The 22063-nt window shown below is 39.8% G+C and overlaps 1 protein-coding gene across 2 annotated transcripts in view; it reads right to left on the reverse strand.

Annotated features, from left to right (window-relative positions):
• Positions 1-1919: 1919 nt before the first annotated feature.
• tspan18b (tetraspanin 18b) overlaps positions 1920-22063 on the reverse strand; it is a 54648-nt gene continuing 34504 nt past the window's right edge. For both annotated transcript variants that reach the window (XM_066701142.1, XM_066701143.1), the window contains exons 3-9: positions 11474-11571; positions 9143-9337; positions 8135-8209; positions 7650-7748; positions 6946-7122; positions 5566-5649; positions 1920-2594 (exon numbers count right to left, since the gene is read on the reverse strand). In XM_066701142.1, coding sequence (XP_066557239.1) covers positions 2547-2594; positions 5566-5649; positions 6946-7122; positions 7650-7748; positions 8135-8209; positions 9143-9337; positions 11474-11536 — 741 coding nt within the window. In that variant the 5' untranslated portion in view covers positions 11537-11571 and the 3' untranslated portion in view covers positions 1920-2546. The remainder of the gene's footprint in view (positions 2595-5565; positions 5650-6945; positions 7123-7649; positions 7749-8134; positions 8210-9142; positions 9338-11473; positions 11572-22063) is intronic.

A 22063-nucleotide genomic window follows, 5' to 3' on the forward strand; every position in this document is an offset into this window, starting at 1 on the left:
ATTTAAAACTACATTTAATATATGAAACAAACCCCTGGATGCAGCTGCCTGCTTTGATTAAAGACAGGTGCAAAGGTCCAGTTTCACTGAGAAGAAAAAAAAGATGTTTGTCACAAACTTCAGTTACTGTTGTCCACATAATCTTAAACAATTTGTAATGTCATGCATATTTAGTTTTAGCTCCATGATTAATGAGAAATGTTAGCCTACTTACATTTTTGTGGAAGACCTCTGTCATATTTTCTTCTATATTTCAGTGTAGTCAGATGATTTTGACCTAGGTATAGCCTTGTAGCCATTACTTGGGAGGTGTGCTAAACAAGATGACAAGATACTAACCAAAATGGGAATTCTACAATATTGAGTTTACTTTATTTAAAAACAATAAACAGATAGATAACTTACATGAATCCACATGGATAAGAATTAATACAATTTTCAGTTATTCTGGCCTTGCTAGATATAATAGCTATAACAACTAAATTAAATAAAAAGCTGCAAAACCATGCTCCTTCAACCCATCCGCCATCTTCCTCTCACCTGTCTGTAGGCAGAGTCTAAGGGGCGGGACTACACTGGAGGGGCTGGTAGGGGTGGGGTTTCCACCTGGTGAACTCCCTTATCGTGGGAGAATAAAATACTAGAAATGAATGATTTTGAAGCACTTTCACAGAAAAGCACAAGATAAACATCAGTAATACATTTTGGTTACATAGTGCCAAAAACTGCGATACAATTGCAAAGTTTAAAAACTTGAGCTTTTTTTCCTGTTACCCTTTCCAATCAGAAGACCATTAAATAGCTGTCATTCACAATACATTTCCTACAACTTAAATAAACACTTTCCAAGGAGGTTATTTTGTTGCATGTATACCTTGAATGTTTTATTTGTTAATAAAATGCTAAAGTAGTTTCCGTGTCCTCCCTGGAGTATGGTGGGGGGAGCAAAAAAGCAGACCAATTTCCCTTCTGAAAGATTGATGTGTGGAACTGTAAATTGCTTTGAGGTCTTCAGTCTCCATAGCAGAAGTGATGAATCAGAAATAACTAGGTGATATTACACCCTACCACCTTTATAAAAAACAATACAGTGTAAGTATTGTTCACACTACAGCAATATACTTAAGTAAGTTAATGTGTACTTAACTGTACTTATTCTTTATAAGGGTAGTATTAAACTGTACTCACAACCCATTTACAATGCAATATTGTATAAAAATGCATTCATATAAAGCATACCAACATGATTTTGGTAGATTACAAGAAATCCCTTTCTTTGTAAGTAAAGAATATCTTTCCATTGGCTCTCTGAAGTCAAATGCTCACTTAATAATGAAAAGTTCTCTATTAATTTACAAGATGAAGTTGCACACACAAAATGCACACTTCTTTTGCCATATGTTATAAATGCACACCTTTGGTCTACTACAGTTCTTTCTATAGATGATACTGAGCCTGTAGGTCAGTCTCTTCACTCTTTTGCATTCTCCAATCCACTTCATTCCGGATGTGTTCTCTGACAGTGCTTCCCAACCCTGTTCTTGGAGATCTCCTAGGTCTGCTAGTGTTCTTTCTTGCACAGGGGTCAGTTACTTACCTGAATTATTGTCATTCGTTTAACTGACAAGGTTGGAATATGACCATCATTAGACCAATTAGGGGTTCAATGAAAGAACAGCAGCACTTACTCTTCATCAGTTTACTCCACTGTTTAGGAACAAAATGGTATATTGCAATTTCTTGAGCTTGCTATGTTTTATTTAATTAAATGTGTAGTTTCTGCCAACTGTCAGTCTTCCTGGATGAGAATGTTTACAAATAAATAAATAAAAAATATCCTAATTTAAATAAAAAAGCATGATCTGGCTTTTCCAGTGTCCTATGTGAACAAAAAATGCAAACCTGGAAGTACAGACAAGTTACAGATTTTTTTTTTTTTTATTATTAATATCTCTTATATATTCTAATACAAATGCTTACAGATAAGGTTCAGCTAAAATCACATATAATTATTGCAATTAACATCACAATACAAAAGAAAAGCACCAGATGTTGGCCTTCTTGCTAGTTGGCAGAAACACTTCCATCTGTGGAATTGTTTCAGAATAGGACTATAAATAGCAAACCGGTGGTGAGTGGTTCTGTCTGGGAGGGGGTCAGGGGGTGCCGGGATACAGCAAGGGTATATTTTTAACACAAACATCCATACAGTGAAGCCAACTTTCCTCAATATAAATATTCTTCATCCCATAAGTCAGTGCAGTGCCGTCTTCTTCCTCTGCTTAAGAAATCCAGTAGCAGCTGGCTTCGACTGGTCTATATTTCCGTTTTTCCATTTTCATCATAATTTTTTCTTCTTCTTTTTTCTTTACTTTGTGTCTTTATATTACATTGCCAGGTACCTCAGAGTTCCAGCCGTGAAGTACAAGCCTTTTGGTCATTAAAGCCTCCAAATCATCGATTAAAAAAAAAAAAGTCTTCATTTTAAATGTACAAGGAATCTTCCTCCAATTTCCCTTTTGAAAAGTCCTTTGTCACAGTGCCCTCTACTGGATTCCCCGAAACAAGCACATAGCAAACACCATGGCGAAAAGCTGTGGATAAAAAAGGAAAAGAACAGATCAGTTTACTGGCAGATTGGCCCTATGAATTCTGCTTAGTGAGGGAACAGAGAAGAATGATTTGTGAGATTCTCGGCCAAACAAAGTTTTCTTATACTATAAATTACAAAACTGTTGTGCACATCTAATAGATTTACACTTTACCATGAAGTACATATTAAAGGGATACTTTGGTATTTTGGCATTTTAGCCAGATGTCTTACTCACCCAGAGTCGAATCCATGGAAAGCTTTTTAAATTATGTGTGTCTAGTGTAAAGAAATTTGAATTTTTCATTTTGTTAGCTGAGCACAATTGCTGGAAGCAAATGGTCACAAATTGCTGACTCTCAAAAGCCAGCTAATAGATATTTTAAATACTCAAAAGCTGTGTGGATAGCACATTTGTACATTATATATTCTCTACAAGTCTGTACAAAATCAAAAGTATTTTTATCAATATCTTTATACATATATTTTTCTTTTGGAACTATCTCACCAGACTACGGATTTCATCAGCTATGATGAGGCGGCCCAAGAATATGCTCACTGTGCACGAATGAAAACACAGAGAGCGCAGGCAGAACCGAACATAGTCCGTAAATAAGGAAGTATGTGGAAACTCATTTCTTACGATTACCAGTAAATTAAATGTAACTATGTATTAACTATTTATAGTATTGTAAGACTATAAAGACAAACGGCCAAGCTTTTGAGTATTTAAAAGATCTGTTAGCCGGCTTTTGAGAGTCAGCGATTTGTGACCATTTGCTTCCATCAATTGTGCTCAGCTAACAAAACGATAAATTCATATTTCTTCAAACTGGACACAAAAAATTTTAATGGCTTCCATGGATTCGTATGATTCTGGGTGAGTAAGACATCTGGTTAAAATGCCAAAATACTGAAGTATCCCTTTAAGAAATAAGGCAAACCTGCTTACAGTAAATACACTTTTGTGTTTGTGCAGTGATACTATAAATATTATATACATAACTATGATACACATATATCATTCATGTATATATACCTTAATTGCCTGGGCAAAAATATTAATAATCTGAATGAAAACAAAGAAACAAAAAAAATGCTTCCAAACCAGTTAAAATGCTGTATGTCCCATTGGGGGCAGAAAGGAGTACAGCCGACCCCATAATAACTGTTCAATACCTGATAGAGAATGGTTTCAAATTTGCTTCTAAACTCAAAATCAATGAAATAGTCAGTTGAGTATGGTAAAATCTGTGCTCCTTTTGCAAATAAAGGTACTTTGGTTTCTTCAGAACACGAAAACCAGCTAACAAATTAGACTCCTATATTAACTACAGGAATGTGATAAAAAAAAGATGTTAATGAAAAAGCTATATATATATATATATATATATATATATATATATATATATATATATATATACACTCACCTAAAGGATTATTAGGAACACCATACTAATACTGTGTTTGACCCCCTTTCGCCTTCAGAACTGCCTTAATTTTACGTGGCATTGATTCAACAAGGTGCTGAAAGCATTCTTTAGAAATGTTGGCCCATATTGATAGGATAGCATCTTGCAGTTGATGGAGATTTGTGGGATGCACATCCAGGGCACGAAGCTCCCGTTCCACCACATCCCAAAGATGCTCTATTGGGTTGAGATCTGGTGACTGTGGGGGCCAGTTTAGTACAGTGAACTCATTGTCATGTTCAAGAAACCAATTTGAAATGATTGGACCTTTGTGACATGGTGCATTATCCTGCTGGAAGTAGCCATCAGAGGATGGGTACATGGTGGTCATAAAGGGATGGACATGGTCAGAAACAATGCTCAGGTAGGCCGTGGCATTTAAACGATGCCCAATTGGCACTAAGGGGCCTAAAGTGTGCCAAGAAAACATCCCCCACACCATTACACCACCACCAGCAGCCTGCACAGTGGTAACAAGGCATGATGGATCCATGTTCTCATTCTGTTTACGCCAAATTCTGACTCTACCATCTGAATGTCTCAACAGAAATCGAGACTCATCAGACCAGGCAACATTTTTCCAGTCTTCAACTGTCCAATTTTGGTGAGCTTGTGCAAATTGTAGCCTCTTTTTCCTATTTGTAGTGGAGATGAGTGGTACCCGGTGGGGTCTTCTGCTGTTGTAGCCCATCCGCCTCAAGGTTGTAGGTGTTGTGGTTTCACAAATGCTTTGCTGCATACCTCGGTTGTAACGAGTGGTTATTTCAGTCAAAGTTGCCCTTCTATCAGCTTGAATCAGTCGGCCCATTCTCCTCTGACCTCTAGCATCAACAAGGCATTTTCGCCCACAGGACTGCCGCATACTGGATGTTTTTCCCTTTTCACACCATTCTTTGTAAACCCTAGAAATGGTTGTGCGTGAAAATCCCAGTAACTGAGCAGATTGTGAAATACTCAGACCGGCCAGTCTGGCACCAACAACCATGCCATACTCAAAATTGCTTAAATCACCTTTCTTTCCCATTCAGACATTCAGTTTGGAGTTCAGGAGATTGTCTTGACCAGGACCACACCCCTAAATGCATTGAAGCAACTGCCATGTGATTGGTTGATTAGAAAATTGCATTAATGAGAAATTGAACAGGTGTTCCTAATAATCCTTTAGGTGAGTGTATATATACACAGTATATGAATCATTAGTAGTAATTAGGCAGCAAAGTCAATTTTAAAAAAGTTGCCTTTTTAATTAATTCGACATTGAAAAGGCACCCTGTCTTAATGAGCTTGTTTCTTCTGTTGTATGTAATCCTATCTATAATCATATGACCAGGAAAGTAATATTAAACATATATTTAAAAAGTGCATGTGTATGACACTACCTCACTACACCACCAGAGGTCTCTTCACTACACTATTCGGCGATGTTGCAGCCTGGAATGTGAACTGCTCGGATGCACAATGGTAACTGTGGCGAGTCCACAAACAGTGAGCACAAAAACCTACCTCAATTGTCAGAACCACAATGGCCAGAGCTCCAGCAAGGTAAATGTATGTCTCAAAGTAGTCCACAACAGCCGAGTAACATCCCTGGATACATGAAAAAGGAAAATTTAGCAGCACGCAAGTACATCCCTAAGTCAAAGAACAATGGTGAAATCAACACTTTCCAATAGCCTTCCTGAATCGCTAAGAGAGGGTTTCCGTTTTAGTCTGATTGCATCCATTAACAGTGTGTCTATCAAGAGAAACATCTGGGAAAGTAAGATAAGTATCCCCATTATCATTGTAACAGGTGCACATCTGGCTTTTAATTCATGACATTCTACCTGCCTTCACAACAGTAATTCAGTTAAGAAATAACCAAATAACTATCCACTGTACTGTTGTTGTATAGATTAAACAAGCCTAGAAATTCTTCAAACATATTTCCATCTGTTGAACTGACAATAAATCATGATGATAGTCTATAATACGTGGGAGATAAGTCACTTGTATTTGAGGTGCAGTTTAAAATAGGAAAGAGTGCATGATGGTACTTGATGGTACAGCCTTTGTCTTTCTTCTATATCATAGTAAACAAAAGGCTAAGAAGGGGTATCAAAGCCAATGTGTCCTTAGTATACTGGCCACCCATTCCTGTTCTAAACATTGAGAACAATTCAACCTTTATGTTAGCCATAAAATATTACAATGTGCAAGGTGGACTTATAAGTTCAGCTCTTTTTAAGGGTCTGGTGGCGTAGCAAGCTGTTCCTTGGTTGGCCGCATTTAGAACATGGAAAAGCACTTCAAAGAGATGAGACTCCCATGATATTACACCAGCCCTCCTTGTTCAGCTGTTATTAATTAGCTACAATATCAGAGCAGACCAAGTTGTTCCATAGTTTTCTTTTCGTTTTACTTTTGATGTGCAATATTAGGACAGTGGCTCTTTATGTCAATGCTATTTAATGCACGTGCAAAGAAATACAACTTGCTCTACATTTCACAAAAGTTAACAGCCTCGGATTCAGTGCTAGGACAGGGATCTCCCCTTGCTCACGCACGGTATAGGAGGGTCGACATGCTGTTGACTGCCTTGTTAATGGGTTACAGAATTGGGCATGTAGCAGGAATCAAAAGGTGAGTTGCATCCATAACTGTCAAATGAGGAATGGCCCTAAAATGCATTCTTCCCGCATGTATATTGTCTGAAAGGAATACATTTCAGGGAGTACAAGTCTACCTTTACTGTGAATGGAACAGCCCACTGTTACACGTTCTACTTCCTTCCTTGTGCACGGGTTGGAGGACTATCCTGTGCATTTTCACTGGACAAGATCTAAATAGTTAGCAGTAGGAAGACAGTTCCCCAGGCCAGGGCACAGAGGAAGGTAAAGTTACCTTGTTGTTGCGGAACAGCATGCTACCCATGAGGCACTCCTCTCTGCTAATGTAGGTCCCATCTCCAGGGTGATTGTTCCTCTTGCAACAGACTTCTGGGACCATGTCATCAGGATTGAGGAGTTTGAAAAGGCTCTCCTCAAAGTCATCGGGATTGTTCACCCCACAGCAGTCAAACTGCAAGGAAAGGGCAGAGAACAGTTAACTGTATGTTGTTCCCTGCAATACTTAATCTAGTCAAGCAAGGTGCTGGTTAATGAGTCCTAAGGAGACATTATTATTGATTGTGTCCGACTTTAAAGAGTGTAAACCTCAGACAGCACCGTGAAATACAAAAGCTACTTCCACTGCGGCGAAAGAAACGGCAAACACAAACAGGCACATTTTGCAAATCCTTTTACTCTGAAATATCACAAAAGAAAGGATAAGGATTGCACAATAGGAAACTTGACAACTCCAATTCAAGGGTGGGAAGTTATTTATTTTAAACCTTTTTGTAAATGGCTAAATAGCATTATACAGAGGTTTCTCTTTTTTCCATTCTCAACATGAATCTAAAGGAGATGTAGTGTGCACCCCCACAGATCAGATTCAACAGCAAGACAAAGCGTTGAATTACTTGCAACTGCAGGCACAGTACTATTCTTACTTCTCATAATGAGACAACAGAGCAGCAGAACAACAACTAGAAACGGCAGCCTTACTGTGGTCATAATGGCATTCCACGTGCCAGTGAAGACATCAGTGTTGTTATATCCTTGATAGTGCATCTTCAACTCCTTTGTGAAGTATTCTCTGGTCAGCTGGAAGAATATATGATGGAGAGGCTGGTAAGTGAGTCTGAGGGGAAGCACTACGACTCCCTCCCAGAGAAACATCAAGAGACTTTTAATGTCTTTTCATTTGTGTGTAGTGGAACAGTGTTTGCTAGAGCACATTTACAAGAGATGATACATGTCCAGGATGGGAGGGGTATTAAGACTAGTGTAATGTAGATAATATAGATGTGCAAAACACACAGAGATCAATAAAGATATGCCCTCAATGCTTAAATCCTGAAGTGTTAAACTGTAGAACATCGGAATATTACCTAAAAGTGCAAAAACATTGGAAGTGGTCAGAATGACTGATGTGGACTGTAATCTTATGACCAGGGTGTGTTGTAGTAAGTGTGAATGTAATGACTCACATGCTCTCGGAATATAAAGGCGAGGATGGCGGCTGCAAGCTCTGCCAGGAATATGATGAGAATTAGCATGAAGAACTGGGGAGAGAGAGAGAAAAACAAGTCAATCAGATGACAGACCAGACCTCAATCTAAATGAAGGCTCTGGTAGGAGAACCTGCTCTGCTCTTCATTCTTGTGTTCACTGATACTAACACTCATAATCTGAAGGACTATGACAACATCAAATATTGCCTGATAACCTGAAACAAGGTCTTCTACGTAATACATGAAGTACATATTTTTGGTCATTAGATTAAGTTGCCAAGCTTAATTTATATGAGCACTTTATTGGGGCCACCCCCTGAAATAATTCAGTTTTTGTAACAAAGGTTTATTTGGGTTTTTTAATGAGAACAGCAAGTATCTTGTCAAGAAGACGATTTTTACAGATTTGGGAAATGTCATAAATCCTGCATTAGTTAAACTACTGAATATTTTCTTATTTTTAATATATGTTTAACCAAAGATTCAGATAATAAACCCCTGTGTGGGATTTTATCCAGTTAAGTGTAATCACAAACCTCCACAATTCATACAATCCCCTCCACAATTTTCTAAAAAAAATTGAAAACGTAAGGAAACAAAAGTATCTGCATTAAAAACATTAAAAAAAAGAATTGCTCATAGTAAAGCAGGTTCCACATTTAAACAAATTAGTAGTATCCCTGTATGCACAATTCCTACTGTGTTGTAGGTTTATGGATCTGGGATATGGTGAGCAACATGGTTTTACATGAAGTGGTCGGTTGGGGTAGAAAAGGGTCTTGAGTTAGGCAAGAGCTGGTTTTGAATTTCTGTGCAGAAACCGAGATTTAAGGAGCTGAGGAAACGTCTAGCAAGTTCTGCGGATATTTAAGTATAAACCTCAAGGACAGTAGTCCAAATGTTGGTCATGAGCGAGCTGGTTCCTGTAGTTACTGGTTCCTCACTGTGGACAGTCTGAAGAGATGGCTCAGGTGTGGTACTCACAAACAACAGCAGACACTTGTTCTCGCGGATGGCCCCGCAGCAGCCCAGGAAGCCCAGCAGGAACAGCAGGCCGCCCATGGCCAGGATGATGTAAGCGCCGGTGAAGAGCAGCGGATTGGCTGCCACAATCTCCCGGAATCCCGTGGGGTCCACCAGCACCCAGATCCCCACCCCCAGGAGGAAGGAGCCCCCCAGCTGCAACACAACAGCCAGAGATTAAGCATTGCCACTGACACCGCTTCCTGTCTGCTTCACTTTCATCCCTCTGCAGTGTAGCTTGGTCTCTGTGATCCACATTCATATTCAAATATGAATATATTTATAAATAAAAAACTGAAATGATCTGACATCTGTTTTCATAACTGCAAACACTGGAAATCACAATTACATGCATTCCATCTTCTGACAATGAAGGCATTTCCCTAGGTAATTGCAGTATCATAACAAAGGATACATGAAAGAGAAGAAACAAAAATGAAAGAATAAATCTAATCAATATGTCAGAGTCTAAAGGCAGACATCCATTCACATATTTGACAGCAGATCACTTAACACATAAACCACACATTACATATCATATACTTATTAATTTCCTTTTAAAAACATGTTTGTCCACATTAAACTTTTAACAACGCTGACAAGGCTTTTAAAAAAAGGTGTCAAGAAAATGAGGGAGAGAGGGAGGGAGGGAGCAAAACCCTAAGGCTGTCTGATTATTGACAGTGGGGGGGGGGGGCTGCATTGCTGTCATCCTCTGGCCCGCCACACCGAAGAGAGGATTCAAATCAAAGCAGAATTAAATGCCCGCACTAACTGTCTTGATGCGCAACAGGCAGCAGCTAGGGAGAAGACTGATTAACTGCAGGAGGCTCTGATAAATATCTATCTTCCTCTGCTTCTCTCCCTCTTTCACTCTGTCCTGTAAAAAACTTTCTTTAGGTGTCACATTCTCAAACCATAAGTCTGAAACAGCAGTTTTTAGGGCCAGGCCTGTTTTCTAACAGACAGGGGCCATATCTGAGGAATGTGACAGACTCCATGGCAATGATTAAAATAAACCAAATCCACAGATTAAAAAAAATGTCCCTGATAAAAAAGTCAGGACACAGATAGCCAACACTAAAGGCTTTGACTGATGATATTGTGGGAGAGGGGTAGGACTACCCCTCCCACTAACTACCAGACCAATGTATCCAACTAATTATATGAGCAAACCATTCTTTGATAGAAAGCATTGAGTCAATCTGTGGGATTTATTAATAAATAACAAAATCTCTCAATAGCAGTCACATCACAATGCACTGCTCTACTGAGTGGATTATCTGTGGAGATAACTTGCACAGATTTGATAAGAGCTGATCATGTTCCGCAGGAAGACAAATCTCAGTGTGTAAGATTAATTAACTAGTTCTCAGACAGTCTGCCTCTCACCCCGGTTGGGGTAATAGTAAATTGAAAAACTGAACCTGTCCCCATGGTAATCTGATCAAGCAGCTGCTTGTCTGTGCAGATAATACCTCTGCCGTGGATCTTGCTGTCAATACAGGCCGCATGATCAGCAAATACATCAACACAATTATTATCCCCAGAGGAAAAACTGTCACCTTCTGTCAGAATATTTATATATGAAAATACTACTAATTATAATACGCAACTTCGAAAATGCATAATAGTTAATTGAGTTGAGAATGTCAAAGCAAAGGAGTGAAGGCAGAGGTAGGAGAGAGAGAGAAAGATGTGTGAGAAAATAGTTATTTTGAATTACACAGTGAGCCTCTAGTTAACAACAGCTGCACACGCCTTCCTGAGCCTTTTGCTATTATGGAATTGAAAGGCTTTAATTAGAGTGATAATTCGGACCTGCGTACAGGTAACCGCCTTTCGCCTGCACACCATATGGCTGGCTCTTCAACTTCAGGGTGTGTTTCACCTGAGAGGATAGAGCAGTGGAGCCTCCCGAGCCACACGTACATACGGATACTTGTGCAGCTGGTTTAAGTTTGTTCTCCCCTGTTATTTTATGTCCTACTGGTGTTGTATATATAACGCAGAGGTGTTCAAATACAGGAAGTCTAGTACCAGCCGAAGTCTTAGGAGAGCTTCTGATACAAAGTAAACAAACAAACAAACAAACAGGCAAGGCCTCAAGATGCACAACACTGTAACGCCTCGCTAAGAAGTGTGAATTAAAACTTCAGTGCTGCTACTGGAATGGCACATTCAGAAGGGCTTTTAAAGTACTGTGAGAATCGAACTTGTCAAGCCTGGTGCCCGACACTCCTCGACCCGGCGACGACAGAACAAAAGCCGTGCTGTGGGGAAAACACTTACGAAGATGAAGAAGTTGAAGACGAACATGAGGTACTTGACGCAGCTCAGACAGTCCCCCTCCATGGTCCTTTCTTCTGCTCTCAGCCTCGCCCGAGCCCCTGAGGAAACACACAATCCAGGTTTAAAATGGCTGATGAATGAGAAACCCCTCCAGATTTGCAGCTCATTAGCAGCTGCCATCACAAGAGTCACAGCACAATGCAATCACTCAGCACGAGCTACACTCACCAAGTTTGGGAGGGCACTCAGCTCCCTCCCTCCCCTCCCTTCAATCGTCTTAATTAAGTAACTCAAAACCGAAAGCCTATTTTTGCACATTATCAATAAAATGATGTTTATTAGGCTTCCAACTGAAGAATAGTGTTAGCAACCAACAACAATGACTACAAAAAATATATAACTTGAACTGAATTTAACTTAAATTAATGTTCATTAGTTTGGGGGCATTTACCTTTGAAAAAGGACTGGTTACTATAACATGGGGTCATTTGGGGACATTGTTGAGGCCTCATATAGCCCAATTAGACAGAATATCCGATATGTTATGGCTAACTCTAGTCTAATGCAAGTTAAACAGCAGCACAAAAAAGTTTGGAATGGATTTTGACAGCCCTACTTCACCTTAATCAACATCTCTGCATATATTAAGGAAGTCTAACAGGACTTTAGGCCCAGTCTAATTCCTCTGTGTCCCCGTAGGTAGTTACCAAGTATTAAATACACGGCACAAAAATTGGCAAGTTGGAACCTCAAGGCTGTTTCTATTTAATTGTCTGGATCCTTAAAGATGTCTGAGAGGAGAAAAACAGGAGATACAAATAAAATGCAACATAAGTCACAAGTTCTCAAAGACTGAAATACATGTGCAAATTGCACTGAAAACAGGAAACAGCAGCATATAATAAAGATATATTTCGGTAAACCCCAGGACTTACTTCTGCTTTAATACATCATGTTATTTTTAGGCAATGGCATGACACAAGAAAACCAAAAATAAATAAAAGCAACCTGGTAAGCACTGAGTCAAATCTTTGGTCAAGCAGGGAGTCAGAATCAAAACAGAACATATTTTGGTCTCTATTTGGTCATCTGCTGGTGCAATCTTTTTCCCACATGTCTTGAGGTGTTGGAAAAGGTCACCGATCCAAGGACATTTGTTCTTCTTACTTTACTGCAGTAAATCTCTTACCAAAGAAAGACCTCTGTGTCACAACACACTGGGGTATTTCAGTGCTCTACAGCCCCAGTTCCCATTAAACTGTTCCCATCATATTAAATGGAAGGATTGATGACTATTCTTGTCAAATTCCCAAAGGAAGATGCCACGGTCAGGCGTTTAATTGTTCCATTTGTCATTTGACCTTGGAACTTATGACAACAACACAAAACAAAACTAAACAGGGCCGCTGACTAGCCACACACTCATGATGACAATGGCAAAGGCAATTGTATAACATTTTGCACTGTTTTAACCATCATCCATGCCATTTTATTGCAATGCCTTTGTTCAACTATGCTTTCTAGGAGTAGTGTTGAAATGCTCAATGTACGAAGGGCGAAATGGAGGCTCTACACTCACTGTGGGCAATAAGGAGCAGCCGATCATTTGTTTTCCATTCTAATTTCGCATTCAAGTTTTAGCAGGAAATTATAAGAATGTTTACAGGTGGGAGGGCTGGATTTTAAGGACCATAATTTACCTATTGCACACACTACAGCCATCTGAATTAAACATCATAAGAGTACAGATTCCTTTCAGTCACTCTCTCCTGTGGGCTATACACACACTCCATTACGCTCCTGCAGGGTGAGCAGGCGAGAGGTGCAGTGGCCCTGAATAATGTTACAGTCCATGTAAACCATAAACTCTACAGCATGAGAACCCACCATAGGGGTGCGGTGGAAGACGTCTTAAAATTAAAAGCACAGAAAGCCAGGCTATGTTGCACGCTATGGGCAAGCTCCTTCCATTTATCTTGAGTTCGACAATTACCAGGGTGGGGGGTGGGGGTATTGTGCAGTCCTCCACCTCTCTCATAGAGCAAAGGCACTTAGAGCTGGTTACCATGCATTTAAAAATATATAGATTTTGTTTTTCAGCTGGACTGGAGAAAACCAGGGTTTCACCAGCAGGGGGGGCCTATTCTCACAGCCCAGTATTCAGGGAAACCGCATCCTGTCTAATGAAGTCAATAGTAAAAGCCCCATGTGTAATAAAAGGCAATCTCTATCTGACAATGCACTCTGTGTAATTGCGACCCATTAGGGGGCATTTAGTTTAATGAAGGAGAGGCTTTTCATTAGCACTGGGAGCCAACGACTTCCTGTACAGTAGGTCATGGCCTCACAATAATTTATCCATCGGCAAGCAGGTCCCAGTGAATTCCTGATAAGGCTAGAAGAGAAACTGCAACCACAGGGTTCAATCTATCAGGCAGATAGACTCGCTCATCCTAGGCACATGCTGCTGGTGAAGACCAACCAATGGGAATCGACGGACGGTGAAAGTAATTCACATAGAAATAGAAATGAAAAAGGACTCCTTTATTAAATGTTTGTGTGTGTTCAACCTGATCCTTAAATCTTTAGATGTTGAAGCGCATGAACTTTAACCCAAATGCAGAATAATTTGATTACACAGGGAAGGTAACAGATAATTGTGCTTTACTGAAATGCAACACTTCCACCTTAAAATAAACTGAAAATACCAGAAAGAAATTAGTTGAAGGACCTGCCGTGACAGAGTAGGTGGTAGCTTGCTGCTTCCATTTGCTTCTTTTCCTGCCATTTCCATCCTGAAAAGCTACCCATTCTGCATTCCTCATCGGAGCTGTCCCTGAAGATACTGTGGAGATACTCCGTCACGCTCCTCTCACTCCGAGGCACGTGTCCCGAGCAGCTCCATCACCTCAGTTTAACTCTCTCTACTTGCTCATAAGCATCCAGTGTTAAAATGTAATTACAGCACAGAAAGTCTTAACGAGCTCTTACGAGGTTTTAATTGAAGATTAGCATACATTACAAATCACACAGAGAGTCAAAGGGCCTTTCTTTTATCTCTCATCCTTTATTGTGTCTCCATAGTTTCAGCTGGAAGGGCAATTGGGAGCATTTTGGTTGTTGTGGGCTTGTGTCTGACCTGCCAGTCCTTTTCTGCCTGCTCCACCTACCTCCAAATACATATTTATACATTTTCTATGGAAACAAATATATCATTTTTAAAAAGCTACCTGCTACATAATTTATACAAAAAGTAAGCAAAATTCCCCTGAACTATAGCTAAACTGTAGTATCTCCAGAGTCCTTTCAATTATGATTTCTAGTTAATAATGCAACAGGTCACCAATGTTGACTTTGCTCACAGTAGTTTTATGGATGTGTGGTGTGTGTGTGGTACTGCTGGCTATTTCCCCAAAGGGATTGGACTGTGTTCTTGCAATTTTCCAGTCCGACCATCCCTACCACAGATGGCCCCTGAAGCGATCCAAATGCTGGTGTAGAAAATGTTTTCAGTCAAATGTGACTGAGGCCGTGATCATTACAGCATCTGTGGGGTGTGAAGTCATGGGAATTTGGTCACCATCGCCACTCGGTATTCGTTCGAGAGAGGCTTTGTGGAATATTTTTCCTCACTGCATTGTTTCCCAATGACCTGTTTTTGTCGGAGCGATACTGGTCCAATGTTGCGGGTCTCCTTCTTGGCTGGATTATCAGTGCCATGCAGAGCACAAATCTGCCAAACTCTCGAAGAAGCAGTGTTTAAAATGTACTGCTGTCACATCACTACACAAAGCTCTGTCATTTACTTGAGTGAAAAATAATTGCCGTGGCAGCAGGGATGAGGAATGCATTCTGGCCAATACCATTTAGTTATTTATTTTTTAATGGAAGCTGACTGCACTTGTGAAATCCTACAATTTATTCCTGCCTTGCATCGATCTACTGTTGCTCTGCCCAGCTGCCATTCCGCCCCCTGTACATGTGTTTTACTGTACGTGTTACACTCCATTAATTGTCTTGTCTGCATTATGTATACCCCTGTAACACACAATGTGAAACCAAATGTTGTGAGTTGTTATGCGATGATTTAAAAATGTCTTTCCCTGAATGTATGATCTTGGATAATGTATTGGATCGTTTCACTACAAACCTTGTATGCAAACCTTGTTGTCTTGGATAATCACCCAAGCAAAAAATACAAAGAAAAATAAGAACTAAGAGACTCCACCTAGTTTAGATATTTTACACCTAAGTAAGACACAAAACATTTATATAAATTCCTCAATTTATGGTTAATCTTTCCCTCCTTTACAAAATATTGTACTCAAGCCATCTGTACAATACTTCATTGTTGGCAATTATGAACCACAAATCTTTATATTGCTTGAGCACTGACACATTTTCTTTTTTCTCAGTGGTGGTGTTGTTGAATGTATCCATTCCACACCGGGTCTGAGGGGAGAAACCAAACACCATCTGTAGTGGATTACACAATTCAGGGGCTGGAAGATCAGGTCCTGCCAGGGTTTCAAGTAATGTTTATTAGTGTATTTATATTTACACACGGTAATATCACATTTAGTTTAATAATTTATTTTACTGCACCTTTAAAAATAAAACCTCACCCTCAAATAAATGGATGAAAGCCATAAAAGCAGGCATTATTTAACTTAAAACAAGCTGCCTTCTGTGCTACTGTATCCTCAGTGATTCAGGGGCTAAAAACATAACAGCACTTCCATTATGCATTGGCTACTTGTTGATAATGGACATAAACAAAATCTCTCGTGTACACACTGTGCTGCAGTATCGTGGTACTGTTAACATCGTCCTACAATAGTGTACATTCCCAGTGAAACTTTCGTTACAGTCTGAAAACATGGCATTTTACAAGCTGACATTATGAAAACAACATTTTAAGCAGGCTTCGGGAGAACTTCAAATTTGAAACATATGAAAGCAGCTGTTACCAAGTCAAAAGTACCAGTGATTACCTTTAAAACACAATGGGGAAACAAGATGACATGAATTAATTGAACCTCACCCCCCCGGTTGGCTGCAGAACATAGAAATTCCATTGCGTGATTTTGCAGAGCTGAAGATTTCCTTATTTGTTCACCTTTGACAAATGTTATTCTATTCTTTTTGTTTAAAGAAATAATAAAAAGGCTGTTCCATTTACCTTCAGAGAATAGAAGGAAAGGAGTTTAATTAAAAAATAAACTATCGTGTCTGGCTGTAATGGGTCTAATTGAGAAAAATCATGTATCTATTTTAATATCTTGGTAATGGAGGGAAAAACAGAGCAGGCAAGAACATGGCAAGAGAATAAAAAAGGAAAAGACTTCCCTAGTTGAAATATGTACCAAGACCTCTCCTTGATGTTAACACATTAGGTTTAATTGATTGAATTACTATGGCTGCCAGTGACCTTCCACACTAGCCATTGTGTGTCCTCACCAGTGAAGGCCAAGTTGCCTTACGACCGTGAATCACAGAGAGGCACAGAATAAAAAGGATGGATGCTGGGGGCAGTGTCACGAGGAGTAAAGCGTAACCCCTTAAGTGTTGCTGACCCTTAAATGATCAGCCTTAATTGTACCCTCAGGGGGTCGCGTTAATTCTAGGCCCGGTTGGCTCTGTGAAAGTACCTGTGCTCGTCACCCTTTCTGTATGCAGTGACACGGCCTCTTTTGATTATAAGAGACTCGAGCTAATGCACAGAAAACCATATACAGCAGGGGCCATGAATATTACATTACCAGAGGTTTTTCTAGTTATTTAACGAGTCTGAATCTCTTGAACCGTTCCACAGTTACAAAAACCGAAAAAAAAAAAAAAAAAAAAACAATTAGACAAGAGGAAGCCTCCCGTAAGTCTCAGATTGTCCATTAATGAACCCCCAATTAAGAAGAACGAGCCTGGCATTTTCTTCCAGAAATGGAGCGTGCTTTGAAGTGGGCTGAATTCTAAGCAGTTACAGCGTGTTCTTCAAGAAGACTTCTCTTCATAGACAGCTTCACAGCCCTCTGGGACCAAACCAGCCTTTGCAGGTTCTGTGTTGTGCCAGTCATGCACTGACTGCCTCGTGTTGGAGTTTTCAGACTCTAACACAACAGACTGTTAATTTACTCCTATTATTTTGTAGCCCTTTATATGTGGTTATTTAAAAAAAAAAAAACTGAAACTTAACGTGAATGTAGAAATTTGGTTATATTTAAAGACTGTGTAAAACTTGGTTCATTATAAGGCTGAAAACACTGGACAAGGAGACAGTGACGAGAATCTGTGGATCTCACAACCTGAGGCTTCTGAGAAGGCAGCTGATCCTAGATAAACAAAGACTCAATTCAGAGGAGAGCCTTTCCCATCTGAATAAGAAAACAACCACGATACTGCAGTCTGATACAATTGCGTAGTGGTTATGGCTGGGTGCCTTGAGTTTTCTCCTACAGTTATGTAGGCCTTGGGGGTTAGATATAATCAGTTATGGCACCGCTTTGGATTACATAGGACTGACATAGCTGGAAAAAGCAAGTTTTGTATGGTCCAGAATAAACCCTTGTTTATTACTTACTTAAGTTTGTTAAATAGCCACAATGCTGATTGTAGCTGTGGTCAGATCTGCCTGCAAAAGCACAGTATTGTGGTACCCTGTACAATGTCCAAAGTTACTACTGAGAAAGCCAAGCATTTAACAACAAAAAATGCACAAAAAAGACAGACAAACATTATCGGTTATATTCGACCAAAAAAAGTTTTTAAATGTTCTCTCATTCCTTATTTGTTTTTGCAATACAATTGCACAATAATGTGTATATCTGCGGTGAGTATTTATTGCACTATGAGCAACTACTTCTCAAATTCAGGGACTCATATCAGACATCATAAACCGATCCTTCTAAGCTATTATCTTATCACCACATCGTGTGTACTCGGTTGAGGCTTATCCTTTCTGATTCTGCCAACGATGAGTGCGAACACAGTAGTACACGCTCAAATACCCCCTCAGCTGCAGACATTGGCCTAATCCTGTTATTTACATCCCCGTGCTCATTGACACCTGAGACAGGAGTGTGGATGCGGACGCTATCTGATCCTAATTGCTTCAGCACCTTATGAAGGATGAAGACATCATTGCCTCTTGTTCAATGCGATCAATGGATAGCTCCTGCTCCCGATCAATGTGAGTGATTGGCCCCCCTACACCCCCCCCCCACCCCCCGGGATGCTTCCTTTCTCCAAGAAGTTAGCGAATTCCTCTCCTGAGACATCTCGGGCTGAGAGTGCAAACCGAACCAACGATTTTCTTTTTATGCATTTACTTTTCCTGACCCCCCACCACCCCCCTCCCTTGAGATGTGCCGAGAAGTCCTCCCTGGTGAGAAGTGGGTGACAGACAGCGTACAGGCCATTGCATAGCAACCGCACGCTCCCTCAAGTGATGACATATTAAGAAGGGAGTCTGGGCAGGGTCTCCAAGACGCCTTTATATCTTCAAATGCCACCCTGCCGATGTATTTTCATGCTTCATTACAGCTTTCTGTTTAACCAGACCGCAATCACATCTATCTGCTCAGCCAGATCACAATCACCTCTATGGGTCCCATTAAATCGCACAATTATGCTAACAATCACACACACTAAGCAGGCATAGTCAATGATACAGTGCTGAGCAGAGATGGACTGATTGTTTACTCCCCCCTCCTCTTTGTCTTAACCAACTAACCAACCAACTAACCAACAAATGTCTAGTTTTCTTTTAGTAAACAAGTGAACACATGGAGCCTTCCCACTTGGATGTTATGACCACTCACTTAGCTGGATCTCCAACTAGGCCAAAAAGAAACAATTGTCCTCCTTCTTATGACCATGAACACTCCAGAGTGCTCTCTGCTGTTATTATAATCTATTATGATTTTCAAAAGTTGGAATAAAAGCGATATTGATCTTCGAGAACTTATTTTTTTATTCTTTGAATCAGGAAGGGCCAAACAAAAAGGATAAAAATAAATCCACGGCCAGAACTGTCCAAAATGTCGAGGGGGGGGTAGGAACAGGGTTTAATGCAGGCCTCGTCCATTATCAGTGCTCTAAATAGAAGTGCCTGCATCAGATATAACCTTGTGAAAGCAACCGAGAACAGCCAGATTTTCCAAATTAAGGGCAATAGTTTTCGGTCCTCTGCATGTAGTTTGACAAAGAGGCTCTATAAGTGAAAGGCCCTTTAGGGTAGGTTTGAGGAATGCTCTTCATGAGATTTGGAGAAGGCATTAACTACAGCACAGCTTAATGCACCCTACATCTGTTAACAATGCATCCTCTTTCATGCATGGCAAAATGAAAACGTTAACGCAATCATGCAGTTCTAAAATGAGTCATCGCTGTATTCCGAACCAGCCTATCTTCAGCTCTCAAATAAGATTTGTTTTTTCTTCAAACTAACTTGCTTTTTCAATTAAAAAAAAAAAATACACAATAGAAAATGTAAAGTATGTTGCATCACAACCACATGGTGATATTCAGATGACGCTTTCATTCTTGGGCTGATGAGTTAAAGGAACTACTCTAAAAGACGCTCTGCCAGCCAAAGCTTTCAGTCTCCTTGGCAACTCATTCAGATGGGCCTTTGTTATCCATGTTGTTGTTTGCTGCCCTGCTTAACACCTATCCCTGCAACTTGTCAAGGCCAGGATGGCAACAGCAGACAGCTTGAGTGTATTAGCCAGCAAGTGTGTACAGATGGAGTAAAGTTTGGCAAGGCATTTGTTATGTCTAATTACTCTTATCCAGTCATGTCACCATCTGCTTGAGGATTTGCAAGTCTGGTTTTCGATGATTCTCTGTCAATTGACTTGATCTTTTCAAATGACCAAGATAGAGTCAGAGGGACACTAGTTAGAGAACCAGTGGCAAACTGTGATCACAATATGGTTAGCTTTGAGGCATTCTTTCAAAAAACAAGGCCCAAGACTAAAACAATTGTCTACAATTTTAGAAAAGCAAACCTTGAAGGTATGAGGCGGCACTTAGAAGAAGTAGACTGAAGCACACTGGACACATTCAGTTGAAAATGGATGGTTATATTTTAAGAATATAGTACTTGAGGCTCAGGAGAAATTTGTACCAAAACTTAGCAAACTGAGGACCAAAAACATTGGCCAAAATGGTTTAATAGAAGTATACAAAAAAATATAAAGAGGAAAGAAAATGTTGTATAGAGCATACAAAAGGGTGAAACACAATACAAAGAATATGTTGAACTGTAAAGAGATCTTAAGAAAGGGATCAGGAAAGCAAAGAGGAAAATAGAAAGAAACAGTCTTAGAGCTAAAACTAATGCAAATAGCTTTTTTCAATACTACAACAGCAAGAGGTCAATAAAGGAGGAAGTGAAACAAATAAAGGGCAAAAATTGAAGTATCTTGGAAAATGAAAAATATGTGGTAAATTTTCTAAACAAGTATTTCACAGAGGGTATTACAAAAGAAAAAAATGATAACATGCCACAGGTTAACAATCAGTCCAGTCAAACCCTAAGAGAGATCAGGATAAATTAGGAGGAGGTACTAAAGGGACTAGCAGAATATAAACAAATCACCTGGGCCAGATGGGATATTTCCAACAGTACTTAAAGAAATTAGGAAAATTATCTATAGGCCGCTAACTAAAATATTCCAAATGACACAACAGGGGATGAACCAACTGACTGGAAGATGGCAAATATACCAATCCACAAGAAAGGGGACAAAACTGATCCAGGAAATTACAAACCAATCAGACTCACCTGCATTACTTGCAAAATGTTGGAAAAAAATATTAGACAGAAAATAGAGTAGCATCTTCATGAAAACCATATTCTTGGAGATAGTCAACATGGGTTAGACAAAGCAGAGCATGTCTTACTAATTTATTCAATTTTTTGAACATGCAACTGCAGCTGTAGATCACGTGAAAGCACATGATATGATATACTTAGATTTTCAAAAAGCTTTTGATAAGGTTCCACACCAAAGACTGATCCTCAAATTGGAAGCTGCAGGCATTCAGGGTAATGTAAGTAGATGGATTATGAACTGGTTGATGTATAGGAAACAGAGGGTGTCGATTAGAGGAGTCGCTTCTAACTGGAGTGAGGTTGTTAGTGGAGTTCCACAGGGATCAGTACAAGGGCCTTTGCTTTTTCTAATCTATATTAATGATTTGGTCTCTGGGATAGTTAGCAAACTTGTCAAATTTGCAGATGATACTAAAATAGGTGGCTCAGAAAATACAATCTCGGCACCACAGGTTATTCAAAAGGACTTAGATAGTACTCAGTTGAGGGCTGACATTTGGCAGATGAAATTCAATGTGGACAAGTACAAGGTATTACATGCAGGTAACAAAAATGTCCACTATAATTACACTATGGGAGGAATAGAACTAGAGGCAGTTCAGAGGAGAGCAACCAGACTTATTCCAGGTCTGAAGGGAATGTCCTACTGAGAGACTGGGGAACTGAACCTTTTCACCCTGGAACAGAGGAGACTACATGGGGACTTGATCCAAGTCTTCAAAATCATGAAAGGCATCGACCACATCAAGCCA

The sequence above is a fragment of the Amia ocellicauda genome, chromosome 4, assembly GCF_036373705.1.
Source record: "Amia ocellicauda isolate fAmiCal2 chromosome 4, fAmiCal2.hap1, whole genome shotgun sequence".
Lineage (NCBI taxonomy): Eukaryota > Metazoa > Chordata > Actinopteri > Amiiformes > Amiidae > Amia > Amia ocellicauda.